Genomic DNA, 22,690 nt, shown 5'->3' with positions numbered 1-22,690 from the left:
CATGGGGGTTTGGTCAGTCCATCACCGAGATTTCCTTCCCCTGCTCCGGGAGAGGAGTCTTTCCCTGTGAGGCTGTGGGGTCCCTCCCACGGGAGACAGTTCTCCATGAACTTCCCTGGCGTGGGTCCACTCTCAGGAGCAGCAGCCGCACTGCCCCTGCTGCAGCCTGAGCCCCTCCCACGGGCACACAGCCCTCCCAAAACTGCTGCAGAGTGGGTCTCTCTTCCACGGGGTGCAGCCCTCCAAGGACAGGCTGCTCCAGCCTGCGAGCAGGGGCCCTCCCCCTCCGCTGGGTCTCCCACTGGATCACAGCCTCCTCCAGGCATCCACCCGCTCCAGCACGGGCACCTCCGGGTGGATCTCTGCATCCCCCGTGGATCCCCATGGGCTGCAGGGGCACAGCTGCTGCACCATGCTCTGCACCACGGCCTGCAGAGGCACCTCGGCTCCGGCCCCTGGAGCACCTCCTGCCCCTGCTTCTTTACCGACCTTGGTGTTGCCGTGTTGTTTTCCCTCACATGTTCTCACCTCCTCCTCTTCTCTGATGAGAAGCAAAACTGTGTGTACTTTGTTTTGATTTTCTTCTTAAATCTGTCATCACAGAGGTACTACCAGCCTCTCTCACTGCCCCAGTTTTGGCCAGCAGTATGTCCATCTTTCAGAGCCATCAGAGACTGGCTCTGCTGGACATGGTGGGAAGCTTCAGGAGGTTCTCACAGGAGACACCTCTGTGGCTCCCCCGCTACCAAAAACCAGGCCGTGCCGAACCAATACACACACAAATATACACAAACGGATAAATTTATTTCTCTCTTTGAGGGACTTACTGCCAGCTTTCCCTCCGGCTTTCATCTTTTCCCCCATACTGCTGATTTCTGTCATCCTTCCAACTTCTTCCCTGCCCTCTGTTCATGTCAGCAAGGCTGATGCCAAAACTTCTCTCAGACAGACACCGGATGAGGGAGGCTCACCCAAGAGGGTAAATGTTCCCGTCATGCTCCCAAGAGCACTGGGAAATTAAATGTTCCACCAAACCTGGTGGAACAGCACAAGTTGTCTCATTAAGACTCAAGTGTTAACTCTGACCCTTAAATATTGGCGATCTGACTGCTACCATTGATCAGTGTCTTATTTAGCTGATATATACTGTACTGAGCCAGGTGAGCTGTTCTGAGCTCCAGAAGATGATCGCAGCTGTGAAGTTCCCACCTTCTTGTGGCTTTACCCATCCACACGTCCTGTTGACAGGCCAGGAAACCAGAGGTGTACCCCATTCCTTAGGCTGCAGAACCTCAAAAGAATGAATAATGTCCTGAAAGCATGAGTGCAATGGCTTTAAAGAAAATCACACCAAAACCCCTCGTCTGATTTATACCAAGGATGACAGATGTTATTTTAGAGCAATGGTTGAAATTCAGCACTACTTAAATAAGGTATCCACTTCAGTGTGCATGGCTTTCCACGTATTTCTGAGCCTAGCAGAAAAATTCATGCTTTTTCCCTGTGGAGATACCCTCTCTCAGGACCAAAGGCCTCCACCTGGATGGACATTTTATAATCCTTAAGGCTGTTTTATATTCCTGGAGGGCCTCTTTATCTTCTCCAGGAAAGCTGTTTTATCTGTCCACAGAGTTTCTTTTTCTCCCCATAGAACGCTGTCCTCCTCCAGAAGGGAGGTCTTTCTCCCAGAGGAGCTGATCTTCTTTCCAGAAATCCTTGTCCTGGGATTTCTCTAAGTCATTTCCCACCATGCTTCCCGGTGCTGCTGGTTTGGAGAGGGGTGAGGAGCTGTGCCAGGACCAGCCTTTTGCACTGCAGTGCTCCCCGCATCCCAGATGAGCAGGTTCCCAACTGAGGGACAGACACCTCTGCCCTTTTCCCTCTGGTGCTTGAGGTACTCTCATCTCCCTGACCCTTGGCAGTTTCCTGCCCCTTCACAGACCCCAAAATATTTACAGCCTCCAAAATCACATGGAACTTGAACAATGAAGAGAAAACAAAAATCTAATTTTCCATTCACTATTTTACCTCAATTCTACAGCTAGGATTCAAGGGGCTTACTTATTTATCCTGTTTCATAAGATTTATTATGACTTTTTGCACAGTGCCTCCAGCTCCACAGAGGGAGTAGGTTATGTTATAAATAAAAATCTACCCTTTGCAGCAATTTCAGCCTGGTTTCTTTGCAAAAAAAGACTTGCTCATGGAACCATGGCAGAGGAGCAGCAAACCAAGGCTGGGAGAGTAATTTCTTCTTCCTTCCTGCCCTTTCAGGGTTCAGCTGGAAAATTTCTTAGGAAAACAAATTTGACTCTGACATGGAGGAAGAGACCCAGGTGCCTAAACAGAAGCATCCAGTGCCATTTTTAACACTGAACCCCTCTGCAGGTGGTCTGTTAAAAGATAACACATAGAGACCTATGTCCTTTGGGAGCTGCAGGTGAAAGCTGAGGGAGATATCCCAACACATACTGGGCATGGGACACCCGGGTGTATGAGTGAGTCCCACCTCGGAGTCTGCCTCTAATTCATGTGGCTGAAGTTTCCTTTGGATCAGAGAAAATCAGGAAATAATTTTGCTTTTATGAGGCTTCCATCTCCTGAACATGCATGAAATGATACAAATAAGACTTTGAGAGCCTTTTCTCATGTGGTACAGTAAAAATATTGCCATTTGTTCTTTTACTGTGCTCCTGAGGCAGGCTTATAAAGATGTAATTAGAGTACATTTTTCAATTATTATCTCACAGAAAATGAGTAAATGATATCATTTTGTTCCACAAGTCTGCCAACACTCTTTTGGTTGCTATCAAAATAATTTTTTGCAGACAAATTTAAGAGTGCAGAACTAATGGCTAACAAGTCTGATGCTAGCTTAGGTCTATTCTCTGGCTAGAGAGAGGCCTTATGTGAACTGATGTAAAATGAATTTGAAGAAAATTATGTCTTTACTTGTTAAGACTCTTGTTACTCTTCTCTGCTACCATCTCTTACCATCAAAAGAAATAAAGCCCCAAAGAATTGTGTCATGCTGCTGGAAAAAGTAGCATTTTGAAAAGTCTAGAACAGAGACACGCGACACTTAGAAAAGTGCAGTCCTAGAGGCAGCTGGGTCTCTGGTACCCACTGGTGACTGTGATCCATTGTTCACCTACAGTGACAGAATTTCACCAAGTTTGGAACCATTGGTTTAAAGTCTAGGGATGGTGGGTGGAGCTGGAAGGAGTCACTAGGCTCCTGGCAGGCTACGAGCCAAAATGAGTACTTTGCTCCATATTCATGCTGGTTGCTTGTGAAGCATCACTAGCTCCCCTACTTAGGAAAACTGTCTGGAAGACACAAACATACAGTAAAATGTTAGACACATTCTCAGATTGTGTCGTTATGGTTGTATGACTAAATCTGGCAGCCAAGGGAAGTGCTGCTGTATATTGTGTTACTTGAACTAAAACAAACGATGGAGCTAAAGCTGAGCACGGATACAGCCAAGACCAGATGGTTTTCAAAAGAAAACCTGTGATCCTAAATCTACCTGAAAGCATGCTCTAGGAGAGTAGCCTGACTTTTAAATGGGTTGGTTCCACTAAAGTCATTGGGAAGAAGTGGTGGATGAGTGGATTAGAAAAATCAGGTCTGTTTTAAGGTAGGTATTTTAACCTGGGTTTATGTTTCTAGTTTTTGAAATTTTGGTCATTTGAACACCTCTCTGTGGAAATGTACAATATTTTAATTACTAATTATGTACATTTTAAATGCATTTAGTGCAGTTCAGCCTCTGATCCTGCAGGATCCTGCACTTTACTGACAGAAGTTGTCTCTATTTTTCTACTGAAATTGTCTTAAAATTTAGACAAGAGTGTTCAGTTTCTATTTGGCTGTAGAATGTTTCGCTGAGTCACAGTGACCTCTTTGTGAGACCTTGAGCCAAATTCACTTCACTAACCCAGATTCTTTGATGATAAAATCAACATCCAGTGAGTAACTGTGAACAGGCAGGAAGAATGAGATGTTTCAAGAGGACTGTAGGAGAAACCAAGATTAAAAACCATCATGACTGCTAGGAGATAACCCCTGGAAATCTGTTCCAGCTTTTTCTGTTTCAAGGTTTTTTCAAATGTCCCAGTACTTCAGTGAAAAGCAGCTGCTTTTCACTGAAGTAAAATACTTCCTTGTCTGAACTTCCAAACCCACTTTTTTTACATGGGAATAGACACAATTCTGTTCATTAAGAAAGTCTTTCTCTCTGGGACAGCCTCTCAGTCTTCTTCCCAGGTGAGATATTTTCTTCTTTGTAAATGGTAGTAGAAAAGTTTTTCCTTCTTCTCTCAGTTTGCTTCATCCCTTCCTCCAGGAGCTGTTTGATGGAAAGAATACTCTTTAGTCAAATACTTTCTGAATTTTTAGCAAAACATTGTTTTCTAGACAAGTGGTTCTGGTGATGCAAGCACAGAAAACAGGACACTAAACACTGTGTGCAGTGGTGACATAGTGAATGAAACCTTTGGGTATAAATTTTTGACATTTGAGCACCTGCCATGAATATGTGAAGTTGCAGCAGCAGGATATAATATTTCTTTCTCTTCTGATTTTCTTCCATCCTCCTCACAAAGTAAATTCTGTTACCAAAGAAGACAAATACCCAACGTATTTCAGCTTTCAACTCCTCATCCTTTGCCATTTCAACACAAATTTCCTGGTAATATATGGAGATGAATTTCACTCCAAAGTGCTTTCAACATCACTGCTACCGGTAACATCCTTCCTGGGAAGGACTAGATGGATAAAACTTTGCTCTCTGGCACAGTAAAAAACTCCATGCTTTTCTTTTCAAGGATGAGGAGTGGGAAACTCTCAACACCTTTTCTTGTGAGGGAAGCGTAACTGGAACTTGGATATTTGGATGGATTCTGTGTATGGAGCATGTCTAGGACCCTTTTCACCTCTTGAATCCCACCACAGACCCCACTGGCTGTGTACAGAGCAGCTCTCCACTGTCCTTAATGTCAGCTGGGACATCCCAACAGCAACATTTCAGTGTTTGAAATTTGGATCTGATTCCCAGAGAGGAGCCCAGTAGCAGTGGACACGAGTGCATGTCATACCTAGATTATTAGATGCCACCCATTAGACGGCAACAGTTAAATTTGTCTTCATTTGCTGCTGTGTCAGAGAGAGCTCTGTGCAGGGAGGAGCTCTTTGGTGACACTGCCACTTCCAGCATGCACCAATGAGCAAGGACCTCAAAGCGGGTGGGTGGCTGCTCTGTCTCAGTGGTCCTTCATCCATCACTAAAACGGCAGCTGTCGCTTTCTGACCAACGTATGGAGCTGTCTGGAAAAACTTCCTCACCCGTCCCAAGGCTTTGATTTCTACCCATGTGGAGGTAAATTGTTCAAGGGAGCATCTGTGTTTCTGGAAAAGTTACTGTGCACAGGAGGGACCTTCTGTTGTTGCTCCAAGTGCTCAGGTATCTTTGGATTTGGGAAGTAGGTATTTTTAGAGAGAAAATGAGATGGCAGGAGTTACAGAATCCCAAAATATCTTCACTGACTTTAGGCAAAACTCTGTATATGCCATATATGCCATATGTTTTGTGGAAGGAACTTCAGGCAGCTTCCAGTGGTGAATCAAGCCAAGTTTTGGTTACAAACCCATTTTTTAAGACTCAGGTTTAGCAAAAAGACCTCTTGAGTTCTCAGGTTCAGTGTCCTTCTTTCACAGTTGCTCCATCACTTCATCGCCTTACAAAAGCAGTAATATGATGCAGAGAGGCCCTTCCATGGCAGCCTTCTGACCCCTGCACACAACCTCTCCACACACACAGCTCCAGAAATAATGAGAAGTCATCTAAACAAACCTACCCCAAACACATCAATGCCAGAAAAAAAACCCCAACAACCAAACAACAAAAACAAACCAAAAGACAAGCCCCAAAGTAAGATCTTCAGTTGGTTAATTTAATGAATTTAAAGTTAAAGCAACTGTAGATGATCTGAAGTTTCAGACCACTTTGTTTCAGATCAAATAAAGAGCTTTTGCATCTGGTAGCCCTCTCAGCCTAGTAAAAGACATTTTCTATAGGTAATGAGAAGCTTTTTCCTACCCTTGCTTCTCTGATGGTTTAGAAATCAGATTCTATTTAATGGCAAATTTATACTCACTTGATCTAAATTTTTAAAATTATTATTTTGCATAAGCAATTCTTTATCCTTGGTATATTTACATAGATTAAGTCTATGCCCTTAGCCTTTGTTTTAGTAGCCTAAGTTAGCTGAACACTGTAGATTGAGCTGAAAAATCAGATTCACCATACCACTCTTTTAAAAATTATCTGTCTTTCATTTTCTTTCTTTCTTTCTTTCTTTCTTTCTTTCTTTCTTTCTTTCTTTCTTTCTTTCTTTCTTTCTTTTTCTTTCTTTCTTTCTTTCTTTCTTTCTTTCTTTCTTTCTTTCTTTCTTTCTCTTTCTTTCTTTCTTTCTTTCTTTTTCTCTTTCTTTCTTTCTTTCTCTTTCTCTTTCTTTTCTTTCTTTCTTTCTTTCTTTCTTTCTTTTCTTTCTTTCTTTTTCTCTTTCTTTCTTTCTTTCTTTCCTTCTGCTGCTATAATTTTTAACAAAATATGCTAACATTTTTAGCAAATATAAATATTGGCATTTTCCTAATGCTAATTACATTAAAGTCATCAGTGTCAATTAAAATGACTCACCATGTTTTTATTAGTATTATTATTCATGAAATTAATCCACAGTGGTTCCACCAGCCTTGGCACTCAGGCTTCATGTTGCTTGTACAAAACAAGACAGTTATCATGCTGGAGAATTTAGCCAAAACAGAAGTTCAATAGAGGGAAAAAGTGCATCATCACCTCTATTTCACAGTTCAAAACCAAAGATCAGATAAGAAGTGCCTTCACAACTACCAAATTACCAATATGTGCTCATGCAAGGCTGAGCAGCAAAGCCTCAGGTGCATTAAGGAAAAGCTGACTATGTATTATAATTCATGTGTATCTGATGTTCTTGAATAGTAGATTTGCCAGGTCAGGTAAAGCATGGGCAAGCTTTCCTGGAAATTAAGTATTAAATCTTAGGCTGTAAGTAACCTGAACTAATCAGTGAACTGAGAGAAGAGATCGCTAAAATTGCCTGACCAGAGGGGACTGTCTTTGTGGAAGTCTTCCAAAGCAGTGGTTTGACTCTTAACCCCTCACAGGGGAACACAGAATGGCAAGATTAAAAAAACTAAACACCAAAAAACTAACATAATTTTTTTCTGTGAGGTCATACATACCTGTTACACAGAGGCACGATTTGAGCCAAGCAGACTCTGAAGAGAACACAGAGCAGCCCGTGGGACACAGCTGTGAGGAGAGCTCTGTGGCAGGCTCTGCTCTGGCAGCACTAATCCATTGCTCCTCATGCTACCCCTGTGAGTCTTACAGCTCGTTTCAGTCGAAGAGGACTTAGGGAAGTGCTGCCCCAAGGAGATAGTATGAAAACAAAAGCCACCTTGTGAACGGTGTTGCTGTCCGGTGTGCTCAATGCACGGGACACGGCGCTTCCCTGCTTCCCCCAAGGGCTGTGCCGGAGGCACTCGGAGCCCACCCAACGTGCAAGGGAACATGACTTAGTTTCAACATTGTCCCCACTTTTAAGTGGAGTTGGGCAATGCTAAGGTTGTGGACCGGGAGCTGCAGCCCCCCAGTCAGGTCTGGGAACTTGCTTGTGCATCTACACGCCACACGAACACCTCCACACCTCCTGCTTGGACACTTGGCCTCCCGGTTCTGTCCCAGCCTGTGAGCACAGTGCCATCTGGTGAGACATGTCTGCAGCCCAGACAGCCTCGCCTCTCATTCGCAAATCCCTTTGGATGGGGAAACCTGAAACTGAGCTTAAATGCCAGCACACCTCTGAGACATAATTTCATCAGGAGAAGCAACGATATGCCTGAATTTCACCAAAAACGGCTCATTTGCACGAGTCTGCTTGCTCAGGTATCAGCCAGAGGCTGAATTTACTATAGGACCAAGGTGAGTTGGCTCCTAATCCTGCCTTCATCCACTGCAACTAGGTCTAAAATTGAGTCCTTTGGGACCTGAAGCCCAGGATATGAAGAGTCCTTGAACACACCCAAAGGGACCCCAAAACATTGGATGTGATATGCCGTTGTATTTGTTTTATTGTATCAGCTGCCTGGAGAACTGCTCCCACAAAGCTCTCCTTTGCAGAGGAAGAGCAAAGGGAATCCCTTTGGCTCTTGCTCAAGTAGAAACTGGCTTGGAGGGAAATGCTGCTGTTGAATAAGGTGACTTCTTCACAAAATGCTTAGGGCCTGCTCCAGATACCCTGTCTTCCAGCCATGAGATGTTCTGCACATGGCAACACATGGCTGTGAGAAGTCATGGACTTGGCTGCCACTAAAAGATCCTTCTCACAAGCATCCCATGAGCACAAACTCCCACCTTGGACCTCTCAGCTGCAGCCTGAGACCAGGCCTTGTGGGCAGGCAATGATGATCAGGAATCAGTGGGGTAATTTCTAGTTTATGGAGCTTGGAGGGGCTGCATAAAGCAATATTTTATCTTTCAAAGCAGAGATTTTAATGCATTACCTAGTTATACACATATATAGAGGGGAAGATTGTTTCTCCCTTGTGTTAGGGGCAGCACACCCCACCTCCCACCCCCATCACAACCCTACAGAAGAAAGAAACGCAAACTTAACCAACTCTTGTCATTCCTGTCTACACAGATCACAGGGATTACTTTAGGATCCATACTGCAGATAACTAAATGAGGCTGTCAGCAATATGGGCATTTACACGCACTGCAGGTGTCCAGCCCCATATCACAGTGCATATGGAGCCAGTGCAGGAACAAATAAATAAAGACTTCTAGACCTGTTTGAGGTGCCCTCAATTACCCACCTATCCAGGGCGAGCAGATATGAGACAAGACCTACGTCCTTCTGTGTAGGCCAGGTGGGATGCACTTAGGGAACTAGATTGGACCATCCCTCTCTGCAGACCCTAATGGGAGCTCCTGGGTAGACGCCTCTATTTGACTCTCAGCTGATCCATTAGTGAGAGTGAACAAAATCCTACTTCTCAGTTCAGCTGCACAGCAAGCAGTTTTTGTTTCTCTTCCAGAAATCACATATTCAGGTAACAGCAGTGAAGACTCCTCTCTCCTCACACGTCCATACTGAACTGAGCTCCATCCTACCTCATTTGTGGTCACTTGACTGTTCCGTGGCATTCCTGTTTTTTCTCGTTATCGTTCACCATAATCACTCTACAACAAACACACAGTTCTGTTTCCCATGAGTTAAGGCTACAAGTAGGGGTTGTGCTCCTCCCTTTTGGAAGGATTTTTCAGTTCTGTTGAGCAGATACTGTGTTAGATATGGTTTATTATCCTCCAGCTGAGGAGGACAAACACACTGAAAGGTGGCAAAAGGCGTATTTCACGAGTGAGAAAATGAAATTAAAAAAATGAAAATGCACAATGTTACCTTCTGTTGTCAACAGAACAGCATTTTTTATTATGTCTGTATGCAATGGGAATATTAACTCTGATATGCGGAAGTGCAAATTAAACTGCTGATTTGGATTATCATATTTCAGGAATAGTAACCTTACAGGCTCTTTTTTTTGTTTGTTTGTTTTTCATTCCATGTAAAACCTCTGTGAGTTATAAGCCTTTTTTAACTATATCTTATAAGTGAGAGGTTTATGTTCCTGCTGTTATATTAAAGGAGGCATTTTGCTGCTAGGAGAGTTCAGCATTTTATTCAGCTGTGGTAACTTCCCCTTATACTCTAGCATGAAGCACAATTAAGACAGAAATGTTCAGTAGCTTTATTATGCCCTTGTGTGAGGAGCTAATCTTCTTTTCCCCCACTTCATTTTTCAGGGATTCCCAAAGGGTTTTGCAAACTCTACACATTTGTCTGTCACACTCTGTAGTAGCATAAACAAAGAATACATGGACCTCAATAGGGGCTTTGGCTTTTATATTTTTAGTAATTCCACTTTCTCTTATTGCACGTTTCAAGAGTACTAGAATTTCCCAGTTAATACTCTGGGCTTGTGGGTAAATTTTGCTCACATTAATTTGGGCAATTCTTTACTTTGGTGGATAAGCAAGGGAACAGAGGACTGGAACTTTTAAAGAAACACATTTATTATTTAAAGGAAAATTTTCTTTACACAGAACAACACACAGGTTCACCTCCTGAACTACCAGTGGGGACAGTCTCTGATGAATGCCATTCAATAAAAATGAAATAAAGCGCTTTTTTTTTATTTTGCTTTTTTTTTTTCTTTTTAAATTTTCCCTGTAGGAAACCAGCAAACATTCCTAAGGAAGTAATTTCATTACTAACTTTTCAAGCACTGGAGTTTTGGTTTAGCCTGGCTTTCTATGGAAACACACCATGTGCATTCGTTGCCCTGCATTCTGCTGTCTGGTTGTTCCCTCTAAAAACTTGCAAATCTATTTGCCAATTTTGATTGAATTTTATAGAGTAAGTGATGACTCAGTGATAAGTGATACAAGCAAATGAGGTGAGGACAGCTGGCCAATTACCCTGCCTTGGATGGACAATGGCTATGGAGCCAGGGAACGTCTCTTGTTACTTTCCTAGAATTATCCCCCAGCATCTAGGTTCACAGGTATCCCAAGCCACAACTGCTACTTGTGTGTCTTGTAATCTTTCCTCCAAACACAAGGCAAATCTCATCCTATTCTGCTTGTGTGATGCATATTTAAAGTAGAAAAAGAGACCCTCTGAATAACCTGACAGTGAAAGCTGCAACACGAGCAGTTACCCCTTACTAGACTTTATATTAAAGTTACATTCCCTGGAGGTTATCCAGCACACTTTGTCTTTTGCCTCTCTGTTCCTTAGCCCTCAATTACATTGTGATAAATGATTCTGAGTAAGGAAAAGTGTGAAGTAGACAGTCTGATATTTTCTCATTTTCTGCCAATACCTCCTGGGCATTGCCAAGTAAACTGCCATGGAGACCGGCACATAAACATCCCTTCCCCAAGACAGTCTTGTGGGACGAAGCCAAGGAACTGAAACACCCACAGCAGCAGGCTTCACCTGGTGCTGTAATTTATAGTGACAGCCTCACAAAACATTTTCTCAGTGATGCACATGAGAGGAAAGTGCCTGGTCTGATCTTGTGTGTATCAGCAGGCTGAAGCATTTCACAGCTTCTGCTCTGCACCGAGCTCTGCACCGAGCTCTGCACCGAGCTCTGCAGCTTCCAGATCATCCCAGGGGATGGAGATGGTCACCTCCTGGCTCTCAGAGCCCAGGGGACTTTGGGCTGGGCACACAGTGACTCACTGCATTGATAGCACTTCTAGTCTCAGTATCTTCCTAAGGCTGCCTTAAAATTTTCCTTCAAAAACACTGGAATCAAGCAGTTTAATGGTACTACTAAGTGTCACTGTCAACACTGGCTGCACTTGCCACAGGAACTCTCGGTCCCTATTATTTTTTTCTATGATCTTCTTGTGATGATTAATTGTTACAATTCCCAGGATTCCCACAGGTGATCATTAAAATGCTGGTAAGTTGGTATTGATGATTGGTTTCCACTGCAAAAGCAGAGTATTTCTCAGCAGATAAGTACACATTTTTGCCTTGAACAGTGAAAGAAATGTACACTGAATTTCTTTCCCATTGGCTGTTTATATTTCAATACACAAGGATAATTTATACAAGAAAATATAGCATTTGTGATTGCATCCAGCATTTATGAAAACAGTCAGACTCTTCCGATTTGAAAAGAAAAAAATATGTAGGAGATGGAGGACTATTTCCATGTTGATTTTGACTTCTGATTCATCAAGTTAGGAGAAGGCCCTGTGGCAAAAGTGCTCACCCTATATGTAGGGTGAAAATAAACTGAGCATGGATACAAGCTGGAAAGGAGAGAGCATCTCTACATGGCCCTTTCCCTCTCCATGTTAACCATTAAGTACCCAGGAAAATTCATGGTGAGGTGCAACCACTTCCAAAAAGGCACCTGGTGAAAAAAACCCAAATGTGTATTATGTGGGGATGTAAAAGTGTCTCCTGGTCTGAGAGGGGGCTGTGTTTGAGGAGAGCATGCTCTCTTGTGCCTTCAGTGGCAGCATTACAGAGTCCCTTTGTTCAGCTCAGCCCAGGACCTCAGCAGTCACAAGGAGAGCAGCACACAAGCTGGAAGGCCCTGGGTTAGGATGTGTGACCGTGTGGCATCACCTCAGCAGGCACAGGCAACCCACACTTGCCTCAGAACTTCATGGATGGTGAGAAAAAGCACCCCAAAAGTGGGCAGTGATGTTGGACATGACTGAAATCCTTGCTGATATCTCATGCCAGGTGCTGTCCTAGGAATAATCTCTGGAAGAGCAGCATTCTCTGCTGGAATAAGAAGCTTTATTTCATTGAAGGAAGGAAGAACCAGGAGCACAGAAAGCCAGGCTGTCCAGTTTGGCCACTTGGACAGTGTGTCTCAGTCTCTTCCTGCTGTGCCTCTTCCAGCACAGGTGGAGAGAACCTGAGTCTTCCAGAACTGTCTCCCTGCTCCCTTCCCTGTCTATACAGAGTGCATGGCTGCCTTGTCTAAGTACTCCAATAAACCCCTGCTCAGTGCTAAGGATAAAGGCCACAGCCTCACTTTCTGCTTCACTGCCAAACTTCCTCCACCAAAATTTTCACCCTGCAAGGCTATGGCAGTCAGGCAGTCACACCCCCATGAAGTCAGGGCTTTTTCCAACATATTGGACCTTGCTGCAGGGAAAAGCACGGAGAGTCTAAGAACCAGCCTGTGGCTGTGTTTGTGCATGTGCTGACCCAGCAGCATGCAAAGTTACCCATCAAACACCATCATTTTCCTTACCTTAGCTGACCCAGTGTGGACATTTTCCTAATGCAAAACATGTAGCAGTGGGAGTTGTGTTGGTGATGAACTGTGCAAACCTGGCAGCTGAAGGCAGGATTGTTCCTTCTGAGCTGGAGCAGGCACTTTGGCAGCTCCCTGCTGATGACTAATGCAGCAGGTAACCTTTTCTTTCTTGTGGGGCCTTTCTGAACGGACTCCAAGTACAAATCAATCTTTATTAATGCTGTCAGTCCTCCTGCAGAGGTGCTCTCCCTCAAACCCACTTTTTCTTGTACAGAAACAAGGGCTTTCCAGAAGATTATCCATACCTATAATTACACCTGATATGCCAGATTGTCACCTGCTGATGGGAAGGTGACCTAGCAAGTAACCACCTAACAAATAGACCTCTGCCAGGGTGTCACAAGACATATAAATGAGCCAGCAGCTAAGGTGATATATGTGGCACTTTGCAAAGAGCTCTATCAGCTGCATTGATGGGAGGGGGGAAATTTCCTGAAGAATGAACCAAGTACTTGCCACTCTCTACTGATTTCTCAATATTTTTTTTTTCTCTAAAATAAAAGACTTAGTGAAATAAATTTGTCTTTTTTTTTTTTTTCCTCCTGTACAGTCACAGTTGTGTGGGGTCCTTTGCTTCCCCCTGCTGTCACCCTGAAACGGCACAGGGTGGGCTGTGGCTCCAGCTAGCCGTGGGAGTGGGGGAACTAATGAGGATGGGCTCCGCCGGCAAGCGCTCCCGCATCCCACAGCTCCCACGGTGCTGCCGTCGAGAGCTGTGAGAGCGGGAGGCCAGGAGGAGAAAAAGCCACCAAGCTCCCCCCGCTCCGTGCCTCGCCGCCCACGGGCAGCGTCCCAGGGAGCCGAGCAGAGCTCTGGGGTCCCAGCGGAGAGAGCTCTCCCAGCTGGTTTCCACTGAAGGCTGGATTTTGCCATTCCTCTGCCCCATCTCCCCCACGCGCAGGTGAAAGGATTTGGCACGCACAGCACTCTCAGGTAAGAGGGGTTCGCTGGGAAGTGGACAATGTGCTGGCATAAAAGCCAGTGTGGGGCTTTGTGATTTGTTAGGAGCCGGATCTGGAAGAGGACTTTGCTCTGAATATTTCAGAAAAATAAAAAGAAACCATTCCCTCTAGCAGTCCTTAGCGAAGAGCCCTTGCTCCAGAGGGGTTTGCTGGCCCATGTACACCTCCCATGTCCCAGCAGGGACCCCCTGGCAGTCAGCAGCCATCGAGTGGGAACTGGGGTCTTAGGAAGCCCCAGCAATTCTGCCTGCTGTGTCCACCAGCGCAGAGTGGGGCACCTGCAGCTGGGAGAGAGAAGGGCTCTGTTTGAAAAGTCTGAGCACCATAGCACAAGTGTGGACATGGCTCTCGTTTGGACTGACACATGGTGGGGCCAGCCTGACCTGTCTTTTGGCTTTGCTGTAGGTCAGGCAAGCACCAGTCAGTCAGTGCTCACCTTCTCTTGACTCCTATTAACCTAAACATTTAGGATGAGAATTAATGACCAGAAAAATAGTTTAAAGCTAAAACTAGATGAAATAACCAGGGAAACAGGGTGGAGGGTCTGTGCTATAGAGACTTATCACTGCTGCTTGTGACAAGGAACTGAGTTACAACAGGAGGCAGCAATGTGGGACACAGCTGTGTTCCGGGTGGGCAAACCTGGCTGCCAACCACCAGCAGTGAGGGCACTCACTGAGGAGTATTGGACAGCCTGGAAGAGGCACAGGGGTGCTGTGGCTCTGCTGTGGCTCAGTAGCAACCTGCCGCCCTGAAAAGCAGCTGTATGGAGAGGCTCCAGCTTCCTGCAAGGGGCTCAGAGACTTGTCCCTGCTGCTTGCTGGCCCTCCTAACCCAAGGGCAGGTCCCTTTACACTGGGGAAACAAACTCAGGGAAGGACTGACGGGAGGAGGTCCAGAAGTTGGCTTTGGTCTTTACCTTTTTTTCCTAGTTGTGGCTGAGTTTTATGTTTTGCATATGACTTTCCCAACTCACTATCAAACTGGGAGCAGGCACAGTGGGGCAGGACACCTTCCTGCCTTTGTATGCCACCAGTCTTCATGCTGCACCAATTTCAGCTTCCAGTGAGTTTCAGCGACAATTTCCCTGTTTCAGCTGGGAAACAAAACTGTTCTGCAGCTGCCTGGCTGCTGAATTGCACTTTAGCACCCTCATGCATTGGCACAAAAGAAAATAATTCATCCTTAACACCCGCAGCGGCTTCTGCAGAATCACCAAAGGTCTGGGGGAAAGGGGAAACACTTCTTTATCTGGCAAATATAATGACTTCTCTGAGGGATTTGTCAATCCTGAAGAAGTCCAAGCCAACGTCTGAGGAAGGACTGAGACCACTACCTGGTAGTTACGCGTGCTGTGTTCTTGTGTGAACACGCTTTGTGCGCAGCCATCATGAAATTGCTTTCTTTATCTCACCTGTTCGGACTGCACGCACAGAGCTCTGACTCACGGTCACTTCTGGGCTCCGTCACTAGGTGGTGACACACTTCCAGATACCGAGTCCTCCTTCAGTTTGTCTTCTTCCTTTTAGCCTAAAAGAGCAGTAAATAAAGACAAAACGTCTGTTTTCCCCTCTGCTTATGCAAATACAGCATTCCCAGCCACAATAAATTCTGCTTAAGATAATTTGACATTCAAGTGATTTTTAATATGGCATTGGATTGATTAATGTTGTTTCTGTAAGAATTACTGCTATAAAAGTAATTTTAGTCATAAACATTTACATAAAAACTAATATTCCTGATCTCTGCATAATTTAGAACATCTTTGCCAGCAGCCATTGCCATATTCAAAATGAATGCCTGTTTTTGCACTTTCTAGGAATAAACTGGCACTGAAAGTTTTAAAGTTAATATATCATTTGGTTGTGAAAACGACCACTTTCCTTTCCTCCTTTCTATTTTCCCTGAGCATGCAACGGTGCTTATTTTTTTCCTTAAAATTCTCATCAATAGCTGTAGCCCAAAAGTACAATATTTGCTCTGCTGAAGAAGGTTTGGTGGCTGGTATGAGACACATGCACTCACCAGAGGTCTGACACTTATATGTAATTTCCATTCCAGTCCATCGTTCAGTACTGATGGAGATGTCCTCTGGGATATGAAGATGAGGGCTGGAAAAGGAGAGTTAATTTCATGAGATGTCTGATGTGTGAGGCACACTAGAAACTTGGATGTGTATGTTGGTGGCTGGCTGCTACCTTCAAGGCTTACTGACCTGGTGGGATGTCTGTGAATGCCTCGGTCCCTGACTCTTTCTTGGTCACTCACCCACAGGCAAAATCACACCTGCCTCACTTACTGCCAGGAGATAGAATCTGCAATGCCATTGTGCAAGGAGAAAACCCCATCCCTTTCCCCATGGCAGCAGAGGGTCCTGTCTGGGCTTGGAGGCAGCCACCTCTGCTCAGCCATGACTAGTAGGGCTCGGACAGGCTTTGGAGGGAGTTATGGCCATGTACCAGCTGGTTGAACAAGTCTGTCTTTATCTTCAACACATGCCTGGGACCCTTTTGTCCCTAGAAGGCTCTGGGCCAAGCTGGACATATTATTGCACAAAAAAGCCCTAGGGTGGATTCCATGTCAACTCAGAACATGATGAGGCTAAGCTTAAAACATTGCTCTTTAACCATTAGGAAATCTAGCGGCTATTTTGAGGTACATGCAGGAATGCAGCTTCCCTTATCCTGGCCTTTTCCACACACACCTTCTTCTGTCACACAGCTGCTGGTGGTGGCACACTTGTAGTGACCCTGGCCAGAAGCTGAGTCTTGGAGCATGTGTGTGTGCGTGTGTGTGTGTGTGAGAGAGAGAGAGAGCTTTCCACACTCCCATTGATGCTGGATGCTACTTAACTGTCTGGTGCTGTCTGAGGCCTGACCTTGGATGCTTGCTCATCACTCACCCCACCTCATAAAAATTCTTCTTTGCAAGGAGCTACTTTCTAATCCAGCTGCTTTGCTGTCAAAGGCATGTGTTTCTGGGCTCCCTGTGGTTTGCAGTTTTTATTCTATATCCTTCTTCAGAATCCTTCTTGATCTTAAAACTATTTTCATCCTCTCTCCTCCTTTTCTTCTTTAATTCATTTTTACTCACTAGTTAATTCTTGCTGAGGTTTGTGTAGCGAACCCCACCTGTTTCACTCGGTTTTCTCATAACAGTTAAATACACCTTGGTCTGCCCCAACCCCAATATAGATAAAGATAGAACATTTCATAGTTTTTTCAGGAAAATGGCATTAATACTTCTCCCCCAGCCTCCCTGTGACCCCAGAGCTCGAGCATCATCACCAGCAGGCAAGCCTGGAGCTGTTGGAAGGCATACCTTCCTCTGGGTATGCCACGCTGCTAGCTGCTGGCTGCATTTGTGCATGCTTGGAGTTTTTGAGGGTAGTGAAAGGCTGCCAGCATGTGCAAGTACTCTGAGTCAAGATACTTAGTAAGGTAAAGACACTTCTCACAGCCATATGAATTTCTCTGTCTCCACAGACACTCCCCAAAGGCTCATCACAATGGCTGCCGGCCTGGAGAAAGCCTGCCACCGGTGCATATCTAAAATTGCCAGCAATGGTAAGGCAGTTCTGGTAGCAATCACCTTATGTATTTAAGCAGCCTTGTTGCTAAGCCAGGTATATAAAGGAGTCACAATGGTGCCAAGTCCCACCTGAATCTTCCACTGAAGTTTCCTTTCCTAGACAATTTACAGTGCCGATGGAGTGTGCAATAGTAACTCTACCTGAACAGCAGCTGCCTGCTGCAGTATTTGATGTATAGCAACCAGCACAAAACTTCAAACAAATACAAACACCACCGTGTACCTAAATATGGGCTGCAAGACATAGCCTAAGCAAAATAATGTGTTTGCCTCCTCTTTGAAGTGTTACCTTACACATAGTGCAGCAGAAGCATCCACAGGGAAAATCACCTGGTAAAGAGCAGCACAGCCAACCTGGGAACAAACTCTCCCAGGAGAAATTCCTGCCAAGAAAAACTGCTGCCAGCCTGTGTGGTGGCACAGGAACACAAGTCTGGGGATGGAATATGGTCAGGAATACTCCCCCTTTCACCCAGTGAGATTTGGGACAGGGTATTCTTCCCTCTGCTTCCCTGCTGCCTGGGACAAGGGCCACTGCAGGCAGGGGTATCCCCCATTAAAAGCCCCTTGCTGTGGGTTGGAAGCACCAGTTCTCTGTACGGAGGTTCTTTTGCATGACAGCCTGGGCTAGCTCAGGTTTTAAAGCAACTGGTTCTTCCCACCCAGGGTGGAGGACACAGAGGGCTGTAATGAGCTGACAGCTGGTTGAACAGGCTGGTTCTTGCTCTCTGAGGAGCAACGCAGCAGAAAGTTGACCTGGGCTGAGGCTGTGCAAGCTCCACAGAGGCACAGGAGAAATCCACTTCAGAGGTGGGGTTTTGTAAGATCAGGGAAGTAGTGTCCTCGGCAGGAGGTTAAAATCCATGGATTCTAAAGCAGCTTACTGCCACTGACTGCATCTCCTTTTCCCTCTGAGTTGCAAGTGCCTTTTGCTTTCACTTCTAGGCAGTTGCAATTGCTAATTCCACTCAAACACAAGAAGTGGCAAACCCCTTGACCACTCATCATAATTGATACTTTACCCACACTAATTTCTGCACTTGCCAGTCTAGGGTGTTGCCTTGGGGTCCTCTATATCCCTGATCTTTGCTTTGCTTGAAAGGTTCTCAAAGTTCAGAATGAACTTTTATTAATGATTAAACCCCTCAAGTCCTTGCTCCCTTATAAGCTAGCAGAGAAAATCAGGCCAAAGAGACAGGAAGCTCAGTCCAGGCCTCCCTGCAGAAACTTGGCACAGATAGAGAAGGAGAGGACATTTTCTGTCCCACTTTTTCATGCTCATCATTGCTCCAGGAGAAAGGAGGGCTGGGGAGTGATGGAAAACAAAGGGTGAAGAGCATGTGGCAGCCTCATTACATCCTGACAAGTGCCTGGGAGTGGAATTGGGACCCAGCTGGTCCCTGTGGGATCCCTCACATCCTGCAGAAAGGACATGCAGGGGCGATCTAGACCCATTGGTGAATATCGCAATTTAAAAAGTGGTATTTTCTCTGATTTTTGTTCCTAGTCGTTACAAGCAAAACGTCACCATTCCCTGGTATTAAATTACCACTGGAACTTCAATGATGACAGAGAAAAAAATTAATCCTTCTGAAATTTTTTTTGAAAGATTGGGATTAGTTCTGATCTCACCTATGCTCTTCTACAACAGAAGCACCCTCTTGGGTACCTGAAAAGTTACCCATGAGTAAGGCAACTCAGAAATACCATTCCAGAAAAGTATCTTCAAGTTTTCATCATGCTCAAAATCAGCTCAGCTTTAGTTATGGATCAGCTACTGCATCGAAAATTCATTTTCTGTTCATTAAAATGCAAGACCTCATGAAGTGCAGTGATGCTTAATTTCACTTTTTCTCATCATCCTGTATATATTTTTCAAAGAGCTTTTCAGCACAAACCCACACTTGTACCTATGGTCTTCTGGTATTTAAATAACTCCCAAGAACCAACCCACCTGTGGAGCATGCTTTCATTCTTGGTGTAGCAATTGAAGTTCAGTCTTCAATTAACTGACCAAAATAAAAAAGGCTAATCCCTGGGTCTACTGCAATGAAAACTGAATGGGTCTATATGTAATGCCTAAATATTGTTTTTTAAGTACTTCTGGAAATTATTCACAAGGGGAGAAATCCCGAATCTAGACCATGGCATAACTGTAGTTTAGTATCCAGAGGCATAATATAAAATTCAGAAAAGACTCTCTGCAATATTGCTCAGCCTCCAAAGCACCTACACCTAGGACTTAAATTTTAGGTGATGTGATGCTGATATCTGGTTTCCAAACTTCTATTTCACAGTAATTCAACCTTGCCTAAGCAAAGAGTGACGGAACACAGCAAACAGCTGGTGGCCCTGAGCTTGGATTTGGTCAGTTTTCTCACATTTCCCCTGCCTCGTATGGTGGCTTTGCACTGGAACTAGAGACCTCCATGGGAATGGCAGTTCCTTACCCTGAATCCTGCATCTTCTGAGTATCCACTTTGGTCAAGGGATTAAATCACCCCAGGGATGGGATTCCTGCCATTTACTCCCAGAGATTATTCCATCAATATATTTCCTTGCTATGGAATTTAGCCTTATGAACAGACCAGTTTTTGGTTTTGCTCAAGTTCATCTCATGACTGTACTCTTTGGATGACTCACAGGTCTGTTTTTGAGTGCTCAAACCTTGCTGTTATTTTCTCTCATTTTGTGATGGCTGGCCAAGCTAAACGGATTTAATTCCTTTCCATCATATTACTTCCTTCAAGTCTTTTCTGCATATTCCACCAGAGACAGTGACATTTTCCTGTGACTCGAAAGCACAGGACAGCCAGTATCCACAGCTGCCAAAACCATGGGCAGACTCATCCCTGGTCTGTAAAACACATGATCTTACTGGGGCTGGTTGCTCAGAAAGATCCATCGAGACTTTCTTTGCCACCATGACACCCTCACAGGCTGCATTCTTTCTTTTCTCCAAGTGCCTATCAGTACTGCAGGGGATGCCTGCAGATGCCATGAAGGAATAAAACATGGGTGAAAACACCTGCTCCCCATCTGCACTCCAGCCTGTTACACCACCCGGGCTGCAATGCAGCACACTGTGACACTGCTTGCTAAGCTACTGCTCTACCATCTGCATCTGCCTCAGGGCATCAGCAGGCCAGAGGCCCTGCCAACTGAATTTGACCCAAATTTCCTAACACCCAGACTGCTGGGAGTTAGTCCTCTTTAGAGCAGCATTCCCACAGGGTGTCCAAAGGGCATACTGTGAGTTTACACACAGAGTTTTGCTCCTCAGCTTGTTCATGCAGATAAATCCTGGGGTAAGTGCAGAATTTGTTTGGAAGTTGGTAGCATCTCATTTAAAAGAAAAAAAATTCCTTTTTTATCCAGAACCTGACAAGCTACAGAACAAATAGCACTTGGGAGTGATGGTAATGTAACCAACACTTCTTTTATTACTCTATTATCAGAGAGCTTGTCACTCTACTAAGAAGCTTGCACTGTAGCTGTATTAGCACACTACTAAGACAAGTAGGTAGGTTGAGAGTTATATTCATAAATCACTTCTGAAAATTCTGTGAAGACTCTTACCAGAAAAGAAAGACACTTTTCTCTCTCTTTAAAGTAAACAGGGACAGCCTGAGCTGATCTGAAACTTCCAAGTGCTTGGAAAACTCGTGGCAGCAAAATAAAGTCTTTGAGGAGCCCACAGGTGAATTGGTGTCCCTCCAATACTGCCTCCAGATCCCAAGGAAATGCCAGAGGACATCAGGCTGTGTGCCCTGAGGCCAGGCACGTTAGTGGGGACAGTCAACAAGGGAGTGGCAGAGGACTGGGAGGAGGAGAGCTGCAGTGCAGGGGCTGGCTGTGGAGGATGCAAAGGCTCAGGCATCAGACAGAAGAGAGACCATGGCATACAACCAAAATGTCAACAGTGATTTCAAGTGCGTTTACTTCTGTGGGGAGACCCTGGAGAGAGGAACTCAGCTAACCAGCAGATTTGTATCAGCTGACTGTACTGCTGGGCAGGAGACACAAAACCTGCACCCACTGATCTGATTTTTGTGACCACAGATTTCAAGGAATGTGCAAGATACTCAGCCACTTGTTCTCTTCTTCCTCTGTTGTGATCCCAGACATGAGCTCTTCCCTTCATCCATTTCCCGGCACGTTAGGATTCCCACAGCAGGACTTCACCAGTGCCGCAGCAGGGGCTGCCCTGCTGATACAGAGCAGTGACTTCTCCTGCCTGATGCCCTGGCACCAGCTTGACGGAGTAGATATCCTTTCGAGCCCTGTCTGGAAACACTTCCCTCACTGTGTTGTATTTTTAGAGACTACCGGCCCTTTTTTGCTACTTGTTCCAGGAATGGGGCCAGGGGCTTCTCTGACCAGCCTGTGAGGCGATATCGCCGACATAAAAATACCACAAGCCCCACATGTGGACCTGCCTACACAGGAGCGTCCTCTCTGCTGAGCTGTGCTACCCTGCGGCAAATACCATTTTCTGGAGCAATTTGTCTTCGGACCAGAACGGGGCAGCACAGCCCAGACAAATCCAGGCAGAGAATGCGTGTATCCCAACTGAGCAGCATTTCTGTGAAACCCCCACACATTTAGGGAAAATCAGTCTTTCGTGCTGCTAGCGACACTGAGAGTGGCTGCAGAGCCCTGCCAGTTGTGTAGGCAATTGTTGAAGAGTCTCACTTTGTTAAACATGGATCTGGAAGCCTTCCCAGACTACGCATCTGCCCCTCCAATTCGAGACCTAAGAGGCTGTAGCTGAATGGGGAGATAATGAGTAAATACATTCCCAGCGACTGCCTTGGGAGCAGAATTAATGAACCATTATCTTTTTCTCTTGAGCTCTGAGTGGTCTCTACCTCCCATTTCTCCCCTCCAAAATCGGGCCATTGGGTAGATGTCAGACACAAACAAATACGGACACCTGTGTGCCAGATGTGCAGCCTCACATGCACACGAGCCCCCTGAGCCTTTTCTAGAGCTTACTGCAGCGTCCCTCCCCGGGGTCAGGCAGAACACGCGCTGCACAATTAACAAACTACATGATGCCTCCTCCTCCTCCCGGGCTCCTGAGCACTTCCCGTGCAGCAAGGGCAGGGACAAGCGACAGCTACAAACCACAGGCAGAGGGGTGACATCGCTCCGAGGGCTGCGCT

General features: G+C 45.3%; 1 protein-coding gene and 1 long non-coding RNA gene across 5 annotated transcripts in view; one reads left to right on the top strand and one right to left on the bottom strand.

Moving 5' to 3' along the window:
• Positions 1–1,080: 1,080 nt before the first annotated feature.
• Positions 1,081–16,039, bottom strand: LOC121657998. Its single transcript, XR_006013816.1, has 3 exons — positions 15,957–16,039; positions 15,346–15,453; positions 1,081–4,354 (listed from the first exon to the last, which is right to left on the bottom strand). It is a non-coding gene; the product is annotated as an uncharacterized LOC121657998 (long non-coding RNA).
• TMEM272 (transmembrane protein 272) overlaps positions 13,558–22,690 on the top strand; it is a 27,143-nt gene continuing 18,010 nt past the window's right edge. Inside the window, exons 1-2 of one of the 4 annotated variants that reach the window (XM_042014337.1) lie at positions 13,565–13,902; positions 17,417–17,497. In XM_042014337.1, the coding sequence (XP_041870271.1) occupies positions 17,440–17,497 (58 nt within the window). In that variant the 5' untranslated portion in view covers positions 13,565–13,902; positions 17,417–17,439. Of the gene's footprint in view, positions 13,903–17,416; positions 17,498–22,690 lie in introns of those variants that run through there. The other 3 variants (XM_042014340.1, XM_042014339.1, XM_042014341.1) reach the window with 3 other exon arrangements.

Source organism: Corvus kubaryi, unplaced genomic scaffold (assembly GCF_017639235.1).
Source record: "Corvus kubaryi isolate FWS band 111438036 unplaced genomic scaffold, C.kubaryi_AGA036_p1.0 split1-65, whole genome shotgun sequence".
NCBI classification, from domain to species: Eukaryota; Metazoa; Chordata; class Aves; order Passeriformes; family Corvidae; genus Corvus; species Corvus kubaryi.
The sequence above is the reverse complement of the archived record's forward strand: the minus strand, read 5'-3'. Positions and strand labels throughout refer to the sequence as shown.